Raw genomic sequence first — 20,447 nt, 5'->3', positions numbered from 1 at the left:
TGCAGATGCTGGGAGACCCCTGGCAACCATTCACTCGGTACCCATCATGGGCTGTGTTCAATTATCGGTCCTTTTCTAAGGACACTTCTTATTTATCCTGGATTACCATGCTGGGTCCAAGTCTGTGTCTCAGGCCCTGAGACCCTGAAAGAATTCAGGGCCTTGGGGGGAGGGGGGCACAGAATCCATCATGCAGTTGGCTCACAGAGGACTATTTCCCACAGCAGGGGCTCCCCATAGCAGGGGGGTTCACTGGCTCATCCAGTCTCGTTGGCCAGTGCCTGTGGAGTACTGGGTGTTAAACTTTTTGACCATCACCCCTCTTTTCAACCGCTACAAGTACAATTCTTCCCGGGAAGTGGGGTCAGGCACCCAGGTTTGCCCCTTCCCTCTCTTGGTGAGGCATCTCACCAAATCTCCAGGGCTCTGGGGAACACAAGTGAAATCTGGTGAGATTAAAATAAATAAAATGTGAACACCTATCTAAATTAAATCTACTTTATTGTCCTAGGACACAGTTATAAGAGGAACCTCCCAGATCCTAGAAAATACAATATAAGCTTCTGACATGACCTCAGGCTGAAAGAGGCACCCAATAATGTCCAAGTCAGGGGTGGCTTCAGTTCAAACTCTTATGGCAGTGATGACAATTTGGCTGGCTCTGGTGGTTTCGCTGATAGGGTTAAGTCTGAGCGACGGTTCCTATTACAAACCCTTGCTTCTTAGACTTCCCCCATTGCTATCCTGAGTGGCTTCCTGTTGGCATGACTCCTCAGAACCCCATGGTAGTGGTGGTAGGGAACACCCCAGTGCAATGAGACGTCTCCCTAACGGTGTCTCCTTCCGTGTCTTGGGAGGCTGCTTTCCTAAAACAGAACCCAAATGCTCAGGCCTCAGGCCCTGTTCAGACCCCAAAAAGCCCTCTTGCCACACACAGACTAATCCCTTTGAATAAAAAATGTCAGAGAGCAAAACCAGCCAGGCTCAAGAGAAACAGAATTCCTTGGAGTACAGTGAACGGTTGGAGAGCACTGTGTGGATTGGGCTCCTTTTTTTTCTTTCTCCCCAGGATCACGTTTCCTGAAGTGTGCCAAGGGTGAGGAGGGGGTGTGTGTGCTCCCAGAAGACCCTAATCACCCCCAGAAAGTAAGCAGCTTCCAGCCCTCCACATCCGACTTCCTGAGGCTCAATTAGTTGGGCCTGGACAACACCACTCTAGCTGCCACTAAAACTCAGAAGCCACGTTTTCCAGACTGTCTTTATTTCTCCAAATATTTTGGGTCCAAGCCTAACTGCCATTCAACCACAGGTCTTAGAATTGAGCCTGGCATTTCATATCCTTTGCCAGTTTTCAAAATAAATCTTTCCCCTGGAGACAAATATTGGCCTCCCTTAGAAGCCTGGGCCTGGCTTAGCTGCGTTTCCCTCCACTCAGACAAGAGTCCAGAAGATCAAGAACGACCACCATGTTTCACGATCCTTCACCAGGCTGGGGCCCTATCCTCCCTTTCTGAGCACCGTGGTGTGAGGGGGGACACCGTGTAGGGGAGGCTCCAGGGAGGCCCCCTGAAGCAGGGGTAGGGGGGCAAGGGGGCTGGTGAGAGCTGGCCTCCCCCACACTCCTGGCCCCCAGCTGGAGCTAGGAGACCTGCCATCGCTTGGTTTGAACACCTCCTCCTTATTGAAATCTCTTCTCGGGCTGCCAGTAATGAGCCCCAAAGAAAGGCTTTCCTGACTCAACTTACCTCTGTGTACTTGGTCACTGATTGACAAACCCGCAAGGTGAACAATAGCCTGTTCATAAGTAACCCAGAATCAACTGTCTTGATATTTGCTAATTTGTTTATTAATTCACATACTGAGCCTCTGCCATGTATCAGGTTCCACAAGGAAAAAGAAGGCGGAGATGCCACAGGGCTGCCTGCAAGGAGCCTCCCCCCCAGGAAGGAAGAGTAAAAAAACAGATGAACAAACACAGTAGCATGAGAGGGAGGGATTCCAGCTTTCAGGAGAATTCCAGGATGGAGGAAATGGGGAGAGCTGGTGTTTCAAGGGAGGGATGGTGTTTGAGCTGGGCCCAAGGAAGGTGGTAGCCTAGAAGGAGAGGGCACCCCAGGGGTTCTGCATAATGCTACTAGAGCCCACGGATTGTTTTGGGTACAGGTATCCCCCAATTTTTGAAAGTTTGAGTTACACCACTTTGGTTTTGCAAAAGACCTACTATATCAGTAGCTAACTGAAAGAAATCCAAGGAGGATTTTCACTTTTATGGAAGAAAAGGGAAAAAAAGATGGTGCTTGGCCTTGGTTTTTTGTAGAGGCAGCGGGGCCCTGAGCAGGGGAGTGGCACCGACCAGCTCCTTCCCTGGAAACCACATTTAGCATGAAGCCACCAGAGCTCTGAGCTGTCTCTGTGAGCCTCTGTGCTTCAGCTTGATTTATTTTGTGTGTCCAAAGCAAGATGTGACCTAAGGTATCCGAAAAGCCTAAGAGAGGTGGCTTTCTGGGTCTGGGGATGCTCAAAAATTTTTTCAGATGAATTAATAATAACTGCTTCTTCACTTTGCACCATTTCTGCCCACAAAAGTTTTCAGAAGACCCTGGCTTCTGGGTGGGGTTGGGGGGAGCCGCATGTAGATGGAGGTGGAGGATGGAAGGATGCACTTGAGTTTGGCAGAAACTACCCTCAGCATTTCCCCCACTTTGCCATTTCCTGTGTTGTTCCTGACTACCCATATGCCAAGGACACGTAGCATCCCCGGGCCTCCCTCCTGAGGGTCCTTGGACCCCCCGCATTGGGGTGACGCCACGTCCAACCTCATTGAAGGTGCCCCTGGGGGAGTTATGAGTGTAGGGCATAGGTGAGTGAAACCTCAGGAGTGGGGAGTCAGGGGTGGCTCAGAAACTGTGTGGCCTTTGACGCCTGGCAAGTACAAGCAAAGAGGTTTCCAGAGGACAGTGACCAGGTCTTAGGGAGACAGAGGGGGTGGGGGCATCAGTTAGGCAGCCCTTGAAGAAAGGAGCCCAGCAGGTGTGATAGGCCAGGGCTCCACCTAAGGTGGCTTGGATTTTTCCACTCTTCGTGTTTAGTCGGTCCTCTGGGAATACGAGCACCTTGGATTGCTGCCCTGTCCATATACTAAAGAATGCAGGAGCAGAAGCAAACTGTGGGGAGCCACTGGCCAGGGAGCTTGCTTTTCTGTGACAGCAACAGCAGTCACACTGGGTAATTGTGCAATTCCAGGTGACAGATTCAATCTGCTTCCCTGTCTTTATCTTTTTCAGTGACAGCTCTCTAAGTGACCATTAAAAAAAATGAACTCAATTAAGTCTTCCCAGTAGAGCAGCTGCCTTAGAGTCTGCAAAACTTAAATTGGTAGCAAAAAGTTGGAGTTTATGTGGGAATGGCATTGTTGCCAAGGAAGCCAAATCTTGCATGTTGCAGAATGGAGGCCATAGAGAGGAAGAGAGTCTATTTTCTTGGCCTCAACCAGCACCAATCTGTCCTGACTCAGCCATTTTTCTTATCATGTCTAAATCAGAAAAAAAAAATTTTAATTAAAAAAAAAAAAGACTCCTCTGCTATCCAAACCCAGACCCACAGAGATTGCTTTCAGGGTTGAGAAGTTGGCCCTGCTGCAGACGCAAAGTGCAGTCGTGCACAGAAACATCCTCACATGTGCTGTGCACTGCTGTGCAGGCCACAGAGCCAAACACAGCGTTCTTTCACCATGTGGAGGACTTACAGCCCAGCTCTGAGCAGGAACAAAGATGCAGAACGGAGTCTTCCATTCTCTGCAGTCAAGTAAGTATAATCAACGACAGGAAGATATAAAAGAAAAAAGACCAAGGCAACAGGAAAGAAATGAACGCTCGTTTTTAGGATTTTCCAGAAGACAAAGAGATCATACCCAAAACTATATCAAGGTAGAATCAGAAATGATCATTTTGACCTGTGAGTCTTGAAAAACAAACAAAAAAAAGTCCACAGAATTTAAGGACAGGAGTGAAAGGATAAAGACATTCATTCAGTCTGGGGAACTAAGGTACAAAAAGGAGTAGCTGAAAGACATTTAATAAAAAAAAAAAAAAGAAAGACATCTAATGTCTTTCAGGACTCAGGGACAACCATGATTTTTCAGAAAAACACTTGTGTTTTTATGTTATAGACACTCTACATGACAGTAATGTCATCAATTGGGCTTCCCTCTTTGAACTGGCTGCTAGGAAGTTCAGAAGCACATCTGTGTTCCATGTCACGTTGTGGTGTGTTACCTTCAGGGCTGACAATGTCCTCCATGCACAGTCACTGAGAGGGACAGGGGCAGGGGGTGGGGTGGAGGGAGGGACTTGATTGTGACTGTTTTTGTTGACCAAAATCTTAAGAAGAAATTTTTCTTGATGGATTGATTACCTGCAGAAGGTAAAATGACTTTATGTTCCTGTCATTGACACAGTGGGGGAGGAGTCACTGCAAAGTTTCTAATGAACCAGGCATAATTAATGAAGATTAGTTTGATAGCACCTGTCATTAATAATTAAAGCGGAACGAGATAATGTTGACGGCCCCGATATTTAGCGGGTCAACGCTAATCTTTTCAGAATCTTGTTTTTTTACGTCCTATTTCTCTTCCTTCTGGTTTCTTTGTTGAAAAGCAAACCAAAACAAAACACTTCCTGCTTCAAATATTCAAAAAAATCACCCCAAATTTCCTTTTTTTTTTTTTGGAAATAATTATATATTTTTAAAAACTTTTCAAGTAATTGTCAATCGCTAGGCATTCTTCCTTTCTGTTCCAGTGGCTTCTGCCCTGCTTCTTAAGCCATACAGTTACCTGAGTAGCCCCTGTTAACTCACTGACTTCGTTCTGGGTCACACAAATGTGTGTCTGTGTGTTGTGTAATCACGTGAGACACACAAAAGCAACATGGTATAAGGTAGTTTATAATATGGTGTGCAATCAGCACGTGGCTGGCTCTCAGAAGACACATAATTCAGCAGGCTTCCTGCAGGAGAGCAGGTCCTTGGACCCTCGGTGTGTGGGGGGGGTGTTGGGAGGTCAGGGAGGAGGTGACGAGGCCCCATCATTCGGCTTTGTGAGTGGGCCACCCCGAGCTCGCCAGCACCTCTGTCCTCATTCTCCTATCACCTCCTCACCTTCGTGATCTAAGTTTCAGGGGCCCTATGTGCCTCATTCCCCAGCCTCTGTTTCACATTTGTCTTGTGACAATGGCACCCCGGTTCCACACTGCAGCATAGTGCTAGGTCTTAGGACCAAAGAGGACTCAAGGCAGGAATTTTCTAGCCACACTGCTGTTTCTGGATGAGACCTAAGGGGAGGCTGGCTAGCGAGGTGGGGGCAGAAGCAGATTACAGTAAAGTTAAAGAATCTTAAGCATCAGGGCTTCTCATTCTCAGGGGTTTCTCCTGAGTCCTTATACCTAATTTTATATTTGTAATTCCATATTCTTTTCTTTAAGAGAGACCCCACCAAATTTCATAATTGTCAGAGTCCCATAAAACCCATATCTGCCTCTTGATTCTGGGGTATATTTGCTCCCTAATAAAAGCAGGAGACAAACAAGAAGAAGCCACACCCCTTCCTTTCTGCTTTGGGGTGACCTGAAGGGGTGTGATGGCTGGGGCTGCAGCAGTCATCTCGTGACCCTGAGGCAAAAGCCAAAAGAACTGCAGGAGAGCTGACTGGGGGGCCTGATATGATTGATATGATTGAGCAGCTGGATGAACCAACCCAGGAACTGTCTATCTCCAGACTTCTAGTTATGTGAGCTAATAAACCTTTACTACTTAGGGCACATTTATTCAAGTGGTGTATGACTTACAACCGAGAGTATCTTGCTGATACACCCAGGTCCCCATCACTGTGCTTTAATCACTCGGAGCACCGTGCATCTCCTTGCTGGATGTGTTGCTGCCAAGATGCTTACCTTGCAGAAAGCACTCAGAGCTAGAGCAGCTTTCCTGGTGCCCACCCTACCCTGCCGGAGTGTTCAGGGCTCTTCCCACTGGAATGGAGATGGCACCTCATTAGTTGTGCAGTGTCTCTGGCTTTGGCACTCTTCCCACCCAAGACTACTTTCCCATAAATTACTCCAAATCACCTCACTCGCCCTCCCCACCATGAACCAGCTTCTCAGTACACTCGATTTCAGCTAAATATGAGAAAGGAAACACTAGATGCACATCATCATGCTAAGATGTGAGTGACAGGTAACTAGACTGACCCTCATCATCTCTTCGCTTTGAAAAACTCACAGTAATTCCACCAGAATTTCCTGCACTGAAAAAGTTTTAAAACGTAAGCCCTTCTGAATGACTTGGGGAAAGTTGGCTTTAGGGAATAAAGTCGTATAGGCACCTACCCAGGTGACGCAGTCGACTGCACGTGTGTTCAAAGGAAGCTATGAGCAAATCACTGTATATGAAAATGCTGTGAGCCTGGAATAATCTCACTCCAGGCAAACCCCAAACAGTGTGATAAAGTGAAGAAAGAAGCATGAGGAGGCAGAAGGACCTTCTTGGAAACTTACAGTCACACAGTGTGGAAGCCAAAGTCCAATGATAAGATGGGCCCCACTTGGCCTCAGGACTGTGCAGGCTGACAGCTTTGACCGGGTCTGTTCTGTTTCCTGAGTGACCAGATGCCCCTCTTTGAGAGCACACAGGAATGACTCAGTCCTCCTCAGGGCCTGGATTTCATGTCAGGGAACTCCCATTTTTCCACCCCTAGGTCCCTAGACTTCCACTCAGTTGCCTGATCCATATTTCTGTTGATCACCTGCCCTCTCTCTTGGGAATCATGCGAGCTCTAGGCCTTAGACCTCATTGGCATCAACCAGAGACCCCCATGTGCCAACACCTGCCATTCTCTGGTCTGTCTGTAAGCTCCTTGCAAACTCACATCTATGATAACCCGTGTCCTCTCCACAAACGTATTCTAGACAGGCCTTGACCACGGGTCCTCTGAAGGCCGGGCCCTCCTATGCTGGCCGGGGATCAGAAAAGTGGATCCAAGAGCCCAGCCCCAGGAGCCTGCAGTCCAGGCCAGCAGGCAGGAGCTGCTGGAGTCATTCGTGTGTGTGAGGCAACGAGGGTTTGGACCTCAAACGCAAGATGATCTCCTCTGTAAAACCAAGCTGGCTAACTGGGAACCTGGATCTCTGGAGTTGCGTTTGCCAAACATTTCTCTAAAAGGTGAAAACAGAGCTGAGCCTCTCCTTGATTTTCACTGCCCTAGAGCGATTGCTTTGGTTCACAGTAATTGTTCCACTTTAAACTGAATAGGTTACATTGTAAGCCTGGGTAATTGAGTTAAGGGCAGTTTGTTAAAATATAGAGACGGTGGAGCCATGAAGTCTAAGGTCTATGGTTTGTGTCTACAGAGTCACCTGACCAAGTCTTTTGAGTCTTTAAAAGTGGAAGGAATGCAACGGAGGATACCTAAGTGAAAACAAAATCTTTTAAGGGCAAAAGCCAAATAATTATTTATCCTGGGCTGTTTGATAGAATTGGTCTAATGAACATATTTGTCATAATTTTATGATTACCTCAGTTATGAACCATCCTTCATCAGCCACTAAAGTCAAAGGAGAGACAAATTTCCCTTTCTTGTAATAGAACCTGCTTGGTATGGCTTCTTTCTCGTAGACAGTCATGTGTTCCACTGTTCTCAATTTGTTGTACACCTGCGAAGAGAACAAGAGTGATCGGTTTTGCCTTCTCTTTCTTAACTACATGTGAATATTTGTTGGACCCGGAGGAGAGGGAGAACTTTACAGACCAAAGAGAGAAAGTTAGCGAAACACCTGATCGGTTTGACTCCATAAACATGAGAACCTTCCATATGTCTCAGAGAACAAGGTGGCTTCATCTCTGGGGGCTGAAGATCCACATACCCCATGACCTAACAAGTTAGCCCCGAGGGATCTAGTGAGAACCCTTCACATTGGTGCACCAGGAGGCATAGAGGGATCTATACTGCAGCCAGGAACAGCCCAGCAGCAGTGGAAGGAAAAAATAACCTGTGTGGTTCTGGGGTGGGATACTGCACAGCAACGAAGATGGACCAATTACAGAGCTACGGATCTCAGGGACCTCAGTTTGAGAAAAACAAATAAAGCAAGTTGTGGGAGAATACAGACAGGATGATTATTATTATTATGTGAAGTTCAAATAACTATAAAACTGAAGAACATATATGGTAAAACTATAAGGAGAATTATGGAGATGGTAACTTATAATTTAAGAGAGTAGCTTCCAACCTCTTAGATAGCTACTGAACAGAGGTGCCCCTTTTTACTTTACAATATTTTATAATAATTTGTCTACTCAGTAGCTAATAGACAAGATTACAAAAGCTTATCTATGCCAAAAACACTATAGTAAAATTAAAAGGCAAATGAGGAATAGGTCCGCCTGATGTTAAATACCACTAAGATCAAAGAAGAGGATTTGTTCTTTGACTTGACCTAGAGCCTGTCTTACCTATACCCGAATCTTAAAAGTACTAGTCGTTGTCTGCCATTCGTTACACTATCTTCATGATGAGGGTGTAAACTCCGCACAGATTTCCAGTATTTAGCAGCAGCTTAAATATTTATGGCTGACATTAAAATCAACTGGCTGATGTTGACTTGTTGGCCCTTTGCCAAATCAGGCACATATTCCTGGGTAGAACTGAATCTAAAATTGAGTTTTTCAACTCAAATCTGGAGAATAATTAGCCTTCAGGCTGTTTAATAGAGAGTTTCTGACGACCCCATGAGTTATGATTCCCATAGTTCTAAAGGAAAGTAGGATGCATTTGCAGAAAGATTTTGGATACGTGAAAAATCTGATGACACATACCAGGTCTCACAAACTGTTGTGTCCCTCACATGACAAACTGTCACCCAAACACAGCCCCCACTCTTGAATAATCCACCAACTGCTTCAGGCAACTGCCTGGCTTGAACCTCGCGCTGAAAGAAGCTCTTCCCAGCTCGTAAGCTGCTGATGCTCAAGCATTCTGGAGGCGGCACGTCCCTGAGCGCCAAATCGGAGATACAGATGGTCTTCCTTGCCAAGAAAACAGAACTTCTTTGCAAGAAGCCATTTTCTGTGGGACCTGCCAATGTGTAGAGTATTCCTCCTGGCTCCGAACTGAAGAATTTCACCTCCGCTTCCTGACCATGGAACTTGAGAAAAAGGAGCGTCCCCAGGAAATGGGGTAAGACTGGGGAGGAGTGGCATTGTTGGCAACTGTGTCTCTCAATCCCCAAACAGACAGATCTTAGACTTTTATATGGGAGTGGACAGGAGGAGGCTAAAAGGACAAGTGGAGAGGACCCCCTGCCTCCTGCATGCAGTGTCCATCAATACCAACAAGCATCCATCGTCAACCACATTGCTGCCATGAGGATAGATGGAGGCGCCAGGCCCAGCCTAGGCCTATTCTTGGCACCCTGTGGTTGGCCCCTCCACTGGCAGCTGTCTGAGCTTCCCCCAAGGAAGAGACTCATGTCCTGGTCTGGAGCATGAAGTTCTCTCTGGGAGTGGGCAGGAGCCCCAGATCTTACCCTGGAACATGATGAGGCAACATGGGGCAAAGCAGCTGGCCAAAGGCCCTGCTCCTTTCTCATTTTCTCATCATGATTTACCAAGTGTTACAGATAATTATGGTTTGGAGAGAAGAGTAAATAGAAGTCTAGCCATCTCAAGGTGCTGAGTTCCTGGAAGGCAGTGACTATAGGGAGCATTCTCTTGGGGATGCCCCCCGTCGATGGTGATCATTGTAATAAGTGGCATGTAGGTCATCCTTGAGGTGGGCCCATATGTGTGCTCGCTTCTGTGTGCTCTCTAGCAGCCCAGGAGGGTGGCTATGACGGCATTGCCCCTTGCATGGACCCAAGAGAAGCAAGGGACCGGGTCAGGGAGCTATGAGTTCCGAGTCTGTGATCAGGGTGGGATCTGCACCCAAGCAGCGTGGCTCCTTAGATAAGGAGCTGACCCATGGCACATGTGGCCTCAGCCTTTGTTCATTCATCACTTCCTATCTCCAGTTCCCTGATGGGACATATCAGAACAGATGATGCCCTGAACAGATCAGAAGGGTAGCTTTGTTCCAGAGAAAGAGCATTCTCTGTATGCATCCGATATCCCCCCTAGTTTTGCCTGAGAATTGCCGTGTTTGAGCCAATAATAAAATAAAATAGCCCTACCAAAGGGCTAAGAGCTCTACATGCCAAGCACCGCACATCCTTTATCTCCATTTAATTTCCACTAACATCCATGCAGTAGATACCATCATGCCCGTTTCAGAGAAGAGAAGACAGACACAGGAGGATGAGCAACTTGGCAGAGGTCAAGTGAGCGGCAAAGTAGGCCATCTGCCCCCAGAGGACCAGTTCCTGGCCAGCACTAAAACCACAGGGCCAAGGTCAGCTCCCTTCTTCACCCCCTTGCCCCCTTCCCCCCATCGTGGTGCTTCTTGCCTCAGAGTGTTTCCCAGGGGCTGGCCAGAGGCTCACAACAGGTCCTCGGTCCTTCACTTGCTGCAGGTCACTCAGGCTGATGTACTGGGTCAGCTCGATCACTTTGTCCATCCAGAAAATGTCAGTCATTCCGTGATCTGAGAAGATGATGACATTGAGGTGGTCCTGCAGCTCCCGCTCCTGTGGGAGGACAGAGGTCGTCAGGCCGGTGCCCAGACCAAGACGTGCTTACTCTGGAAAGTCTCGTAAAGAAGTGTTGTCAACCGTAAGTTATAGGGGAAAGGATCCTTTCTCAATCCTAGACTGAATCATCTACTTTTCTGCCCTGATGAGACCAGTTCAAAATCACCGCAGAAGCACTTTGAGGAGGGCAATGTGAAAGCACGCTCAGCTTTCTGGTAGAGCCAGAAATCGCCCCTCCTGGGCTTTATTTAGCCTTTCCAGCCACTTTCTCGGTTTTCATTTGCTTCAGCTCTTTCTGCAAACTTGTGTGGTAATATGGGAACTGTCACGTACCCATTTTACAGATTGGGAAACAAAGGCCAGGGAGGTTTTACCCTATCTGGATCATCCAGCACCAGGCACAGAACCCAGGTCTGGTTTGCATGCCCACTTGAGCCTGGTTAGCAGACTTACTGAAGTTATTTGGTGAAGACCTGGGCCATCTCGCCAGCCAGGCCAGGCAGTAATGCAGATCTGGCCATTTCAACCCTGCTGGCCTGCCTGTAAAACAAGGGGATCCCTTGGTGTCTGAAGAGGCCTTGTGTGAAGAAACCAGGCCCATCGCAGCCCGCCGCTGGCCTGGCCAGCTAACGACAGCAAGAAGGAAGGTGTTGGGGGGTATGGCAGTCAGGGAAATGGGAAGGAAGTAACGAGAGGGAAGAGCAGCCTGGTGGGCTTTGCTTTTAATTACCTGGATCCACTTGGTCATGTACTTCAGGACGGTGTCCACGGCCCTCAGGGCGTCCTTCCTCTGAGGCGAGGAGGGGCCGTAGTGGTGGCCTTCCACATCGATGCGCTCGTGGTATATGGCCGCCAGGTCGGCCCGGCCGCTCCTGGAAGGAGCAGGTGGAGAGACCAAGTCGAGGGAGGCCCCGCTGGTTCTCTCCCCCTCCCTCAGCGGTCCTCTGTGGAGGCCCCGGCGTCCCCAGACCCCTGGTCCTCGGGACAGGCAGAGCTGCCGCCTTAAAACAGACACAGGACAACTGCGTGGAGACAGCCCGGCCCTGAGGGCCCCACTCATGCATGTGGCACTTATTAATAGACACTATTACTAAGAGACACTTACTCTATGAGGACATTATTCCATGAAGGGCCAGCTCCAGTGTGGACGGAGTCAATCCTAACAGTGACCACACTTCCACGCGGCCCAGGGGGACCCTGGTTCTGGAAGATCTGTCTTTCTCGGCCACGGTGCTGATAATAGTGACAACGGCAGAGTACTAGCCACCCGAGCCCTTGACACTGGGTTAAGAATGCTCAGGAACTAGTGATCTGGACTGGAGTGAGGCCTAAGGCGTCGGGGAGGGGAGGCCAGTGCCAGGGAATGCACCTCCCTCCTTCGCACAGTGCTTGCCCCCGTCCCCCCCCACCCCCGCCCAAGCTCTCCCCACAACTGCTCCCAAAGCCCCAGAAGGGAACAATGATCATCATGATGACGATGCTAATGATGAGAGCAGTAAGGGTCAGCAGTAATGCAAAAGAAATTCAAGCTAATTCTTTTGTTTGGACTTTACAAGGGCTAATAATGAATACTCTTGCTGTCTTGCCTTATTTCTCTTGAACAGCTGTATTTTAAATGCACACATACACAAATGAGATGGCATGGTGTCTCCTGATGCGGCCGCCCCAACACTTGGAACATGAGCAATAAAAGACTATGTGTCGGGGTGCCTGGGTGGCTCGGCTGTTGAGTGTCTGCTTTCGGCTCAGGTCGTGATCCTGGGGTCCTGGGTCCCCCTGCATGGAGCCTGGTTCTCTCTCTGCCTGTGTCTCTGCCTCTCTGTGTGTCTCTCATGAATAAATAAATAAAATCTTAAAAAAAAAAAAAAGAATGTGTGTCCTCAGAGCCTGCTGTGCCTCGTGTCTTGCAATCCATGGAGGAGGAGAAAATCTCCTCTCCGTCATTCAGAGAGTGGGGTTTGCATGACCAGAGCTAAAACCAGCTCCTCCTCATCCTCCAGGTCTCAGGGGGAGATGTTGCCCCTTCGACGAAGTAATGCTCTTTCACGCTGAGCTGTAGTGGTCTGTTGAGGTTCCGTCCCCTCCTCTAAACCCTGAAGTTCTTTCGGAGGATGGCCATTCATCTTCCACTGTAGCTCAGCTGTAGCTTTTTGTATTTGGCATACAGTAGGAGGTCTATGACGGTCAGTTGAAAGTATACTAATAGTGCTCAATAAATGACATCGGGTCAAGCATGATATTGAAGGTTTTTTCATTCATTATTTAATCCTCACAGCAACCCTATAAGATAGGAACACACTGAACAGAGACCTCAATACGGTTGTCCGCACCACACAGTCGTCGAGAGATGGAGCCAGGACTCAAGCCCACGGTGGGCTGACTCCAAAACCCTGACCACAACCACTAAGAAAGACCTCAATGGCCCACACCAACAGGGCAGCATTTTGCTTAACCTTCTTGTGGGAATGGTCCTTATTCTCTGTTAAGAATCTCACCCTTCTTGACGGATAATGCTCCATGCCTGGGGGTTGGGCATGCCTGGAATGCAGAATACTGGAACCACCATGCAAAGGGTCCCTATAGAAAAGCATTTGTACATTTTGCAGATGGGGAAACAGATCAGAAAGGATTCTAGGACTTACTCAAGGCCTCACAGAGACATACCTAGACCTGACGTCATGAATCTCCAAGGTGAGAACATTTCTACGAGCCTTGGCTTTTGAAAGTCCGAATCTCTTCCATTGACTACACTGGGGAACAGTTTTCAGAAGATATTCCGAAGCCTGGAATCTTCCTTTGTTATGGTCATACTTGCCAAGAGGGCTTGCCCTTTAATGACGCTGTGATGTTCTTCTGTGCACCCTAAGGGGCATTTCTTTTATAGTTTCGAAAGCACATTGGTTTCAAGTTAAGCGAAATTGCTAATCAAGTGTTTTCTCTTTTTTAGAACAAAACAGGCCCTTCACTAACAAATACCATTAACCACCCTCCTCCACAGTGGAGACTGGGTTAGGTGTTTCTCACAAGTGATATTATCATTATTCATCCTCGCTAATGTGTGAATGACTAATCCATCTATAGACAGCAGAGGACAAAAAGTCCCTCCAGGGTCCCACAAGCCTGTGGGTGGTGGGTGAAAGTTCTCGCTAGGTAATGACATTTTCGTACACATCCCTAAACTTTTTTGAGGCCCATGTTCATTACACTGATAAACTAATGAACATAATGGAACCTTCCATAAAATCATTCCCTCAGATAAGTCTCAGCCTTTAGCTGCTTTATGCACTTGCATCTGTAGCTTCCCAGGTGTGCAGATTCACGCAGCATATCCTGTGTTCAAGGGTGCACGTTTCTGGGTAGGGCTTGCACGGGACGAAAACTTCACCAAAGGGTTGACTGTTGCATTAAAGCTCAAGGCAATGCTTGTAGGTCACTGCACTGTAGGCAGCCACTCGGCTGGTTTCTTTCAGGTTCTTCACCATGTTCACAGATCCCTGTGCGATCAAGAAGCCAGTATCACAGATTTACCCGACGGCTTTCTTTCAAGGAGCTGTCAACCCCAGGTGAGAGGAACACTGGATTTGGGATGCTGGCGATTCAGGGATTTATGCACATACTTTTGGAAAAGACTTCTAGGTTGGAGTTTCATCGATTCATTAGGAACGCGAGTCTTCAAGGGCTGAGAGCTCTCGCCTGCTTGGAGTTTAGCAGACAGATTCTTGGTCGCCAGCTGTTTTCCACATGGATCTGGTCTCCATCACAGGTCAGCTCATTTGTAATGGGGCGGTTGGGTGAGGAGCGATGGGTGGAAATGCCTGCAAACCTGTTGTTGGCCATTTATAATTTATAGCTTTAGGGGTCCAGGAACTGAGCCAAAAGGACATGTGGCTGTGGGCCAGTACTTAAGAGCTGCAAGGAGCCCCCAGCCCTAGGGTTTCAGAGATACCCAGGTCCCCCATCATCTTAGGTCCCCCATCATCTTAGGACGCTGTCCAGGTCTCTTTTCAGTGTAAAAGTCCATAACCTCACATACATTTTCTTTGCTGAAGTGAGTTGGAAAGAGAAGACTTAGGGAGAGATAAAGGAGGGGGGGCAATTCAAAGGGATGGTTGAAGTTATCAACTGTTAAGAAAAGTGATCCAACACTTAGAAATCAGGCCCAACAAACAGCTGCCTGTCATTCCTGCGTCCTACAAGAGCAGTGTCTAATAAACTTGCTTAGAGGTCACCAGACTTTATGACCAGCTCGAGCCCGGGCTGTGTAAACCTAGCTGTGAACCTGTAGGAAACGAGTCAGATGAAGGCTATTTTTGCCTGTTGGAGAAAGCAGTCCCAAAGATCATGGTCTGGTTGTCCTCTGAGTCTTGAAGCATTTCTACATCGCACGATAATCGTATGCCATCGTCCTGCATCATTTTTTTCCTTCGCAGGTGTGTTTCTCATATTCTCCACTTAGCCAGCCTGGTCATCCCCCGATTCCCTCAGCAATAAAGTAATTTGAACTTTGGCATAATTCTCATGTACCTATGTATTGAGTACATGACAGAAGCTTAATTTTGAAAATTATACTTTGATAGGGCACTGGGATTAGACAGATCTGGGTTCAAAGATGTGAATCTCGCTATACTGGAGACCTGGAGGTCTCAGAAGAACAGCAGAAATATCTGGAAGCCTCAGTTTGTCATGTGAAAAACCTCCACTGAGGGCTACGCTGCGTATTAAATGAGCTGATGTTTGTAATGTGCTTGACACACAGCAAAAGGGGGCAAAGGGAAGGAGATGACTTCCATCTTGCTCTTCCTTCCAGATGCCCCTGGATGGCTTTTGCCTTTGTACTGAGCCCCTTCCCTCAGAGTCCCCAGGGAAGATGGACAAAGGCCAGGGCATTTGAGCCAGCTGCTCCGTGGCCTGTGGAAAGAACCATCTCGTCATCCGTCCACTCCTTTATAGGCACCAGGAGTCACTGAGGTTCTGGGATCCTAAAGGAATTCCTTGGGAGCTATTTTCTGTAGCCTGGACCTTAACAATGGACAGCAGCTATGTCCTCTGCTCTCATGACCCAGTTGTTATTTGACCAACCCTTCAGAGAGGCTGCATCAGGCAGTCTGCTGGAGTAGCCTCCTGGCCCCTCCAGGCAGGCAGGGCTGCATGTGGCTGTCACCGCTCACGTGGCTGCTGCCCCTGCACCCTATGACCCCAGATGAGCTACTCATGCCCCTTTTCCCGCCTGCCGAAGTATGACGATCCTACACGCAGAACTTTCAGAAGGATGGATTAAGTGATGTGATCACAAACTGCCTTCCATTGCGGTGTGTGAGGGGGTGCTTCCTCGCTGCCCCCTCGCTGGCGCATAATGCCCCCGTGACCGGGGCTGTGTGCTGCTGAACACGTCAAACAGCAAGCACACCACAAAGGCCACCATTCAACCTCAGGCCCTCATGAGCCCCAGTCCCAGCACAGCCCCACAGGGGTGACTTGCAAAGGACCCATCTGCTACATCCTCTCCATCTGATTCAGTTTCAAGGCACCTTCGAGGTATGGGTGTAGACCAGGAGAGCTGTGAAGTTGACTCTGAAGTGTTCAGGCACCTCTCACTCAGAACTGGGCTCCGGCTCCGCCACCTACTAGTTGTGTGCGACCTGAGGCAGGGTACTTCAGTCTGGGAGAGTCGGTGGCCTCTTTGAAAGAGGGGGAGAATGACATCTGTGTAATTCGGTAGGTGTAAGAGCAAAGTAGGTCAGTGCAATAGCACCTTTGACACAATGCTAGCAGATGGGTGTTGAAGACATGAATTCTCTTCCCCTTCTTTCCTCTGTGCTAGAGGTTGTCTAAGTGCTAAGGTAGCATCAGCTGTGGATAAGAGTTGGGTCAATAAAGCTTTATGAGCCCTGGATGGCAAAGCCCGGATCAAACATGGAAGTTGGATTAGCTCTTCCCACAGAACGGTGCAGCTTCTTGGCTGAGCTGGGTCCTTTGCTGAAATGCTGTCCCTCGGTCAATCTGAACTGCCTTCTGTAAAAGCATGTCTATCCTGTACCCCCTTCTCTCTGTCTCTCAGACAAATAGCAGAGTGGACAAAGACACACTATATGTAGCACTGATATGGAGAAATGTGTGTGTGCGTGTGTACACACATGCACCTGCATGCTCATGTTTGCACATTTGTGTGAACTCTAAGCACTCTTGAAATTATAAACAGAAACTTGAGATAGATCTGAGCAGAAACCAAGAGGTAAGCTATGGAGTCTAACACTTGCTCCTTCTTTTGGAGGTGTCTGATAGAAAGATAAATAATTAATACATCTTTGCCTAAACACACGGACCAGGAGAATTCACAATTCCTTGGAGTCACATTCTTACATGAACAAGCTATTACATGCAAAGTGGCCTTGATTGTTCCAGACTGGGCAACCGTTGGCCCACAAATGTCCATCTTTTTTCTACTTTGTAAGAAGGTAATGAGACATGTTCTAGAAATGCATAGGTTAGGGCTGTCTGCCTGGCTCAGTTGGTTAAGTATCTGATTCTTGGTTTTGGCTCATGTCATGATGTCAGGGTTGTGAGATCAAGCCCCGTGTCGGGCTCTGCACTGTGTGTGTGGAGCCTGCTTAAGATTCTCTCCCTCCCTCTCCCTTGGCCTTTCCCCCTCTAAATTACTTAATTATTTATTTAATTAAAAATGCATAGGTTGGGCAGCCCCGGTGGCTCAGCGGTTTAGCGCCACCTTCAGTCCAGGGCGTGATCCTGGAGACCCCGGATCGAGTCCTACATCAGGCTCCCTGCATGAGCCTGCTCCTCCCTCTGCCTGTGTCTCTGCCTCTCTCTCTCTCTCTCTCTCATGAATAAATAAATAAAATCTTTTTAAAAATATATTTTAAAAATTAAAAAATGCATAGGTTCATTAAAGGAAGTGCCTTCTTTTTCTTTGCAAGAGAGCCTAAATCATCTTACTGCCTTCCAGAGGCAATAAGTATCATCTGGCCTATTACATTTCTTCTCTTTTTTCTCTCTCTCCAATTTTAAGCCCTGACTAGTTTTAGAGATGGTGGATCTCCATCTTTCCAACCACTATTCACGGGGGCTGTTTCTGGTGGCCCTGTTAACTTTGACAGTATGAAGACCCCACAAGACAATTGTACTGACCTGACTCCATCCTGCCCAGGCTCTTGCTGCCCAACTCCAGAAGCATTGTTCACATGGTAGATATGTGAATGCTACCCCCCTGGAGCTCAGGGCCATTTATGGAGACTGCAATGCGAATGGTGTCAATTGAGCAATGTGGTAGCACCCGATCACATCGGATAGAGGCCTAGCTCAGGGCCACTTTCCTGGGACGCCAATTCTTTGTAGCCTTTTCTGTCTAGGGGAGCCCAATGCCTTTGCTAAACACACACACATATACACACACACACAAAGATACACACATAAACACACGACCACCCCCACTACCATCTTCCCCTTTTCTAAGTGCTGAGCTCTAAGGTAAAGATATTATTCCCTCATGTCTTTTAGCTTTGTCATGTTGCTTGAAAATGGAAAAACAAAAACTTCTCGAGAAACAGAGAAATAGGAATAGGAACTTCTCTGGGAAACAAAGCCCAGCACTTCTTCCTCCAGCAATCTGATGTGCCTTAGGACAAGGAAGTCATTTTGGACGGGCCAGCCTGCAGGCCCAGGTTAACCTGAGCCTCTCATGACAGTGACTCTCCACCTGTTGAATCACTGGGTTGTATACAGTAAGGGACCATTCAGATGTCAAGGCAAGATGAATGCAAAAAGGATTACACTCCCCAATAGAGTGTTGGGTTATCTGGAAGTATTTGTATGACAACTATATTCTAAATATTCATATTTCACATGGCAACAGGCTGTCGGGGTGGCTATCATTTTGGATATGTTGCAAACAACATTGTATAGACACAGAGCTATTCCTCAGTTCTAGCTCTGCTCATCTGCTGTGTGCATAGTGCTCCTCTGCTTTCCACGAACTAGTTTGCAACACGATATTGCAGTTCATCATGCGTGTGGGTTGCCAGCACTTGTGGGCAAGGAAAAGCAAGCAGAGTAGGTAGGAGGCAGGATCATATAACACACGATTTACAAACCATATGTTGAAGAATATTTATTCAATGGTTAATAATATTTATTTAAAGTTCATTCCAGACCCTATCCCTTCTCTCTTCCCTCCAGAAAAAAAAAAAAAACTAAACTTTTAAGTTTGTTACATCCCCGTTTTTTAGTATTTCAAACCTGTTTCCTCTCCAATCTGTCAGAGCTTGGACCTTCCTATTCCTCAAACCCTCATCTTGGTAGGTCTCAAGAAGAGGAATTATTCTAAGAACTGAAGAAGGGAGGGATATTGTTTTCTCCTTGTACAGTCCTGTGGGGGTGATTGCTGTTCCCTGTGATGTTTGGGGTGGTGATGGCAAGAATGGGATTCATAATTGGTGAACCCTGTATCTGGGGCAATCTTAGCTACAAGCCAATTCATGTGGTTACTGCTGGCGAGTTGGACACAGTGCCTACAATACGCCAGCCCTTGGAGTCTGCCCAGATTGAAAGCAGGCTCTTTCTCCTGGGAGGAATAATGGTCCCTCCCTGGTCTGTACACTGATTACTACGGGCCTTCTGCCTTGATCCCATCCAGGAGATCCATGCGGCAGTCAAGGTGACTGCAAATCCAGCATCATCTTGGAAATGTGAGAGCCCCAACGTCTTTAGCCTCTTGGTGTTGATTACTCAGGTCAACCTTACCTGGTCTCCCATCTTGACTTCACATCTGGTGACTTCTGAGATTGACTTGAGGCTTTTGCCTGACCTTGCCTGTTGATCAGTTTCTCTGACAGACTCTCATGTACTATTTAAGACAACATTAATGATTTCTGCATTCTTAAAATTCTGTGTCATTGTTCTATGTGGGAGGAAGAAAAGGTTCTATGTTCTAACATGCTAATGTGTCTCATCCTTTACCAAGAAGAGGGTAGATAGGCAGTTTTTTCCAATTGACTTCACCACAGATCCCCCTCACTTTTTGCCAAATAATAACATTTTCTGAAATACAAGCATTCACTAAATCTTAATTACAGAGATGTTGACATACATATTGCTTCTCTATTGTCCATCAACATAAAGAAGAAAGTCTCAAAACCATGGGGACGTTCTTGCTCTCAATTCAACATTTACAAAGAGTGCCCCTACCTGAAATGACTCAGTCACAATTATTCTCTGGTAGCAGTTAACAGTCATCATGCAAAAGATTCATCACATCTCTGAGATTATTCCACCTGCACCATGCCTTCTTAATTCACTTTAGCATTTCCTATTGGTCCTGGAAACAATGGAGAACAATGGCATGGCTAAAACTTTGGGACACTTACTTGAGGGAGTCAAGAGCATCGCTGACTGCATTGGCAAAATTGATATCCGTTGGGACGTTTTTATATTCTAGGCAGTAAGTAGGTCTGACACCAAGAATCTCAACCTCACAGCCTAAGAAGAAAAAAGATGGGAAATGGTTACTTTCTTCAATAATTAAAGTAAGTTTTTGAACTTATTTCAGGAAGCAAACACCATTAGTCAAAATAAAATCTTTGTTCGTTTTCATGAACTAGAACTTCTTGCTGCCGGGTGGCATATTTTAACCGTAGTTTTGTTTAACTGAAGCAGAAGTTCACAATGTTGTTCTTGTGTGACACTGGCATCCCATGACAAGGACTAGCAAAAATTGGTTAATGTTTGTCTTTCCCAATTTGAAGCAAAACTAATTCATAC

The 20,447-nt window shown here is 47.2% G+C and overlaps 1 protein-coding gene across 1 annotated transcript in view; it reads right to left on the bottom strand.

The window, feature by feature from the left end:
* ENPP6 (ectonucleotide pyrophosphatase/phosphodiesterase 6) overlaps positions 1–20,447 on the bottom strand; it is a 111,406-nt gene that overhangs the window by 10,654 nt on the left and 80,305 nt on the right. The window contains exons 3-6 of the mRNA XM_055315710.1: positions 20,054–20,165; positions 11,407–11,548; positions 10,494–10,673; positions 7,569–7,706 (exon numbers count right to left, since the gene is read on the bottom strand). Of these exons, the coding sequence (XP_055171685.1) occupies positions 7,569–7,706; positions 10,494–10,673; positions 11,407–11,548; positions 20,054–20,165 (572 nt within the window). The remainder of the gene's footprint in view (positions 1–7,568; positions 7,707–10,493; positions 10,674–11,406; positions 11,549–20,053; positions 20,166–20,447) is intronic.

The sequence above is a fragment of the Nyctereutes procyonoides genome, unplaced genomic scaffold (genome assembly GCF_905146905.1).
Source record: "Nyctereutes procyonoides isolate TBG_1078 unplaced genomic scaffold, NYPRO_anot_genome, whole genome shotgun sequence".
In the NCBI taxonomy this organism is placed as follows: Eukaryota; Metazoa; Chordata; class Mammalia; order Carnivora; family Canidae; genus Nyctereutes; species Nyctereutes procyonoides.
Note: the sequence above shows the minus strand (reverse complement) of the source record. Positions and strands in the feature narration are given on the sequence as shown.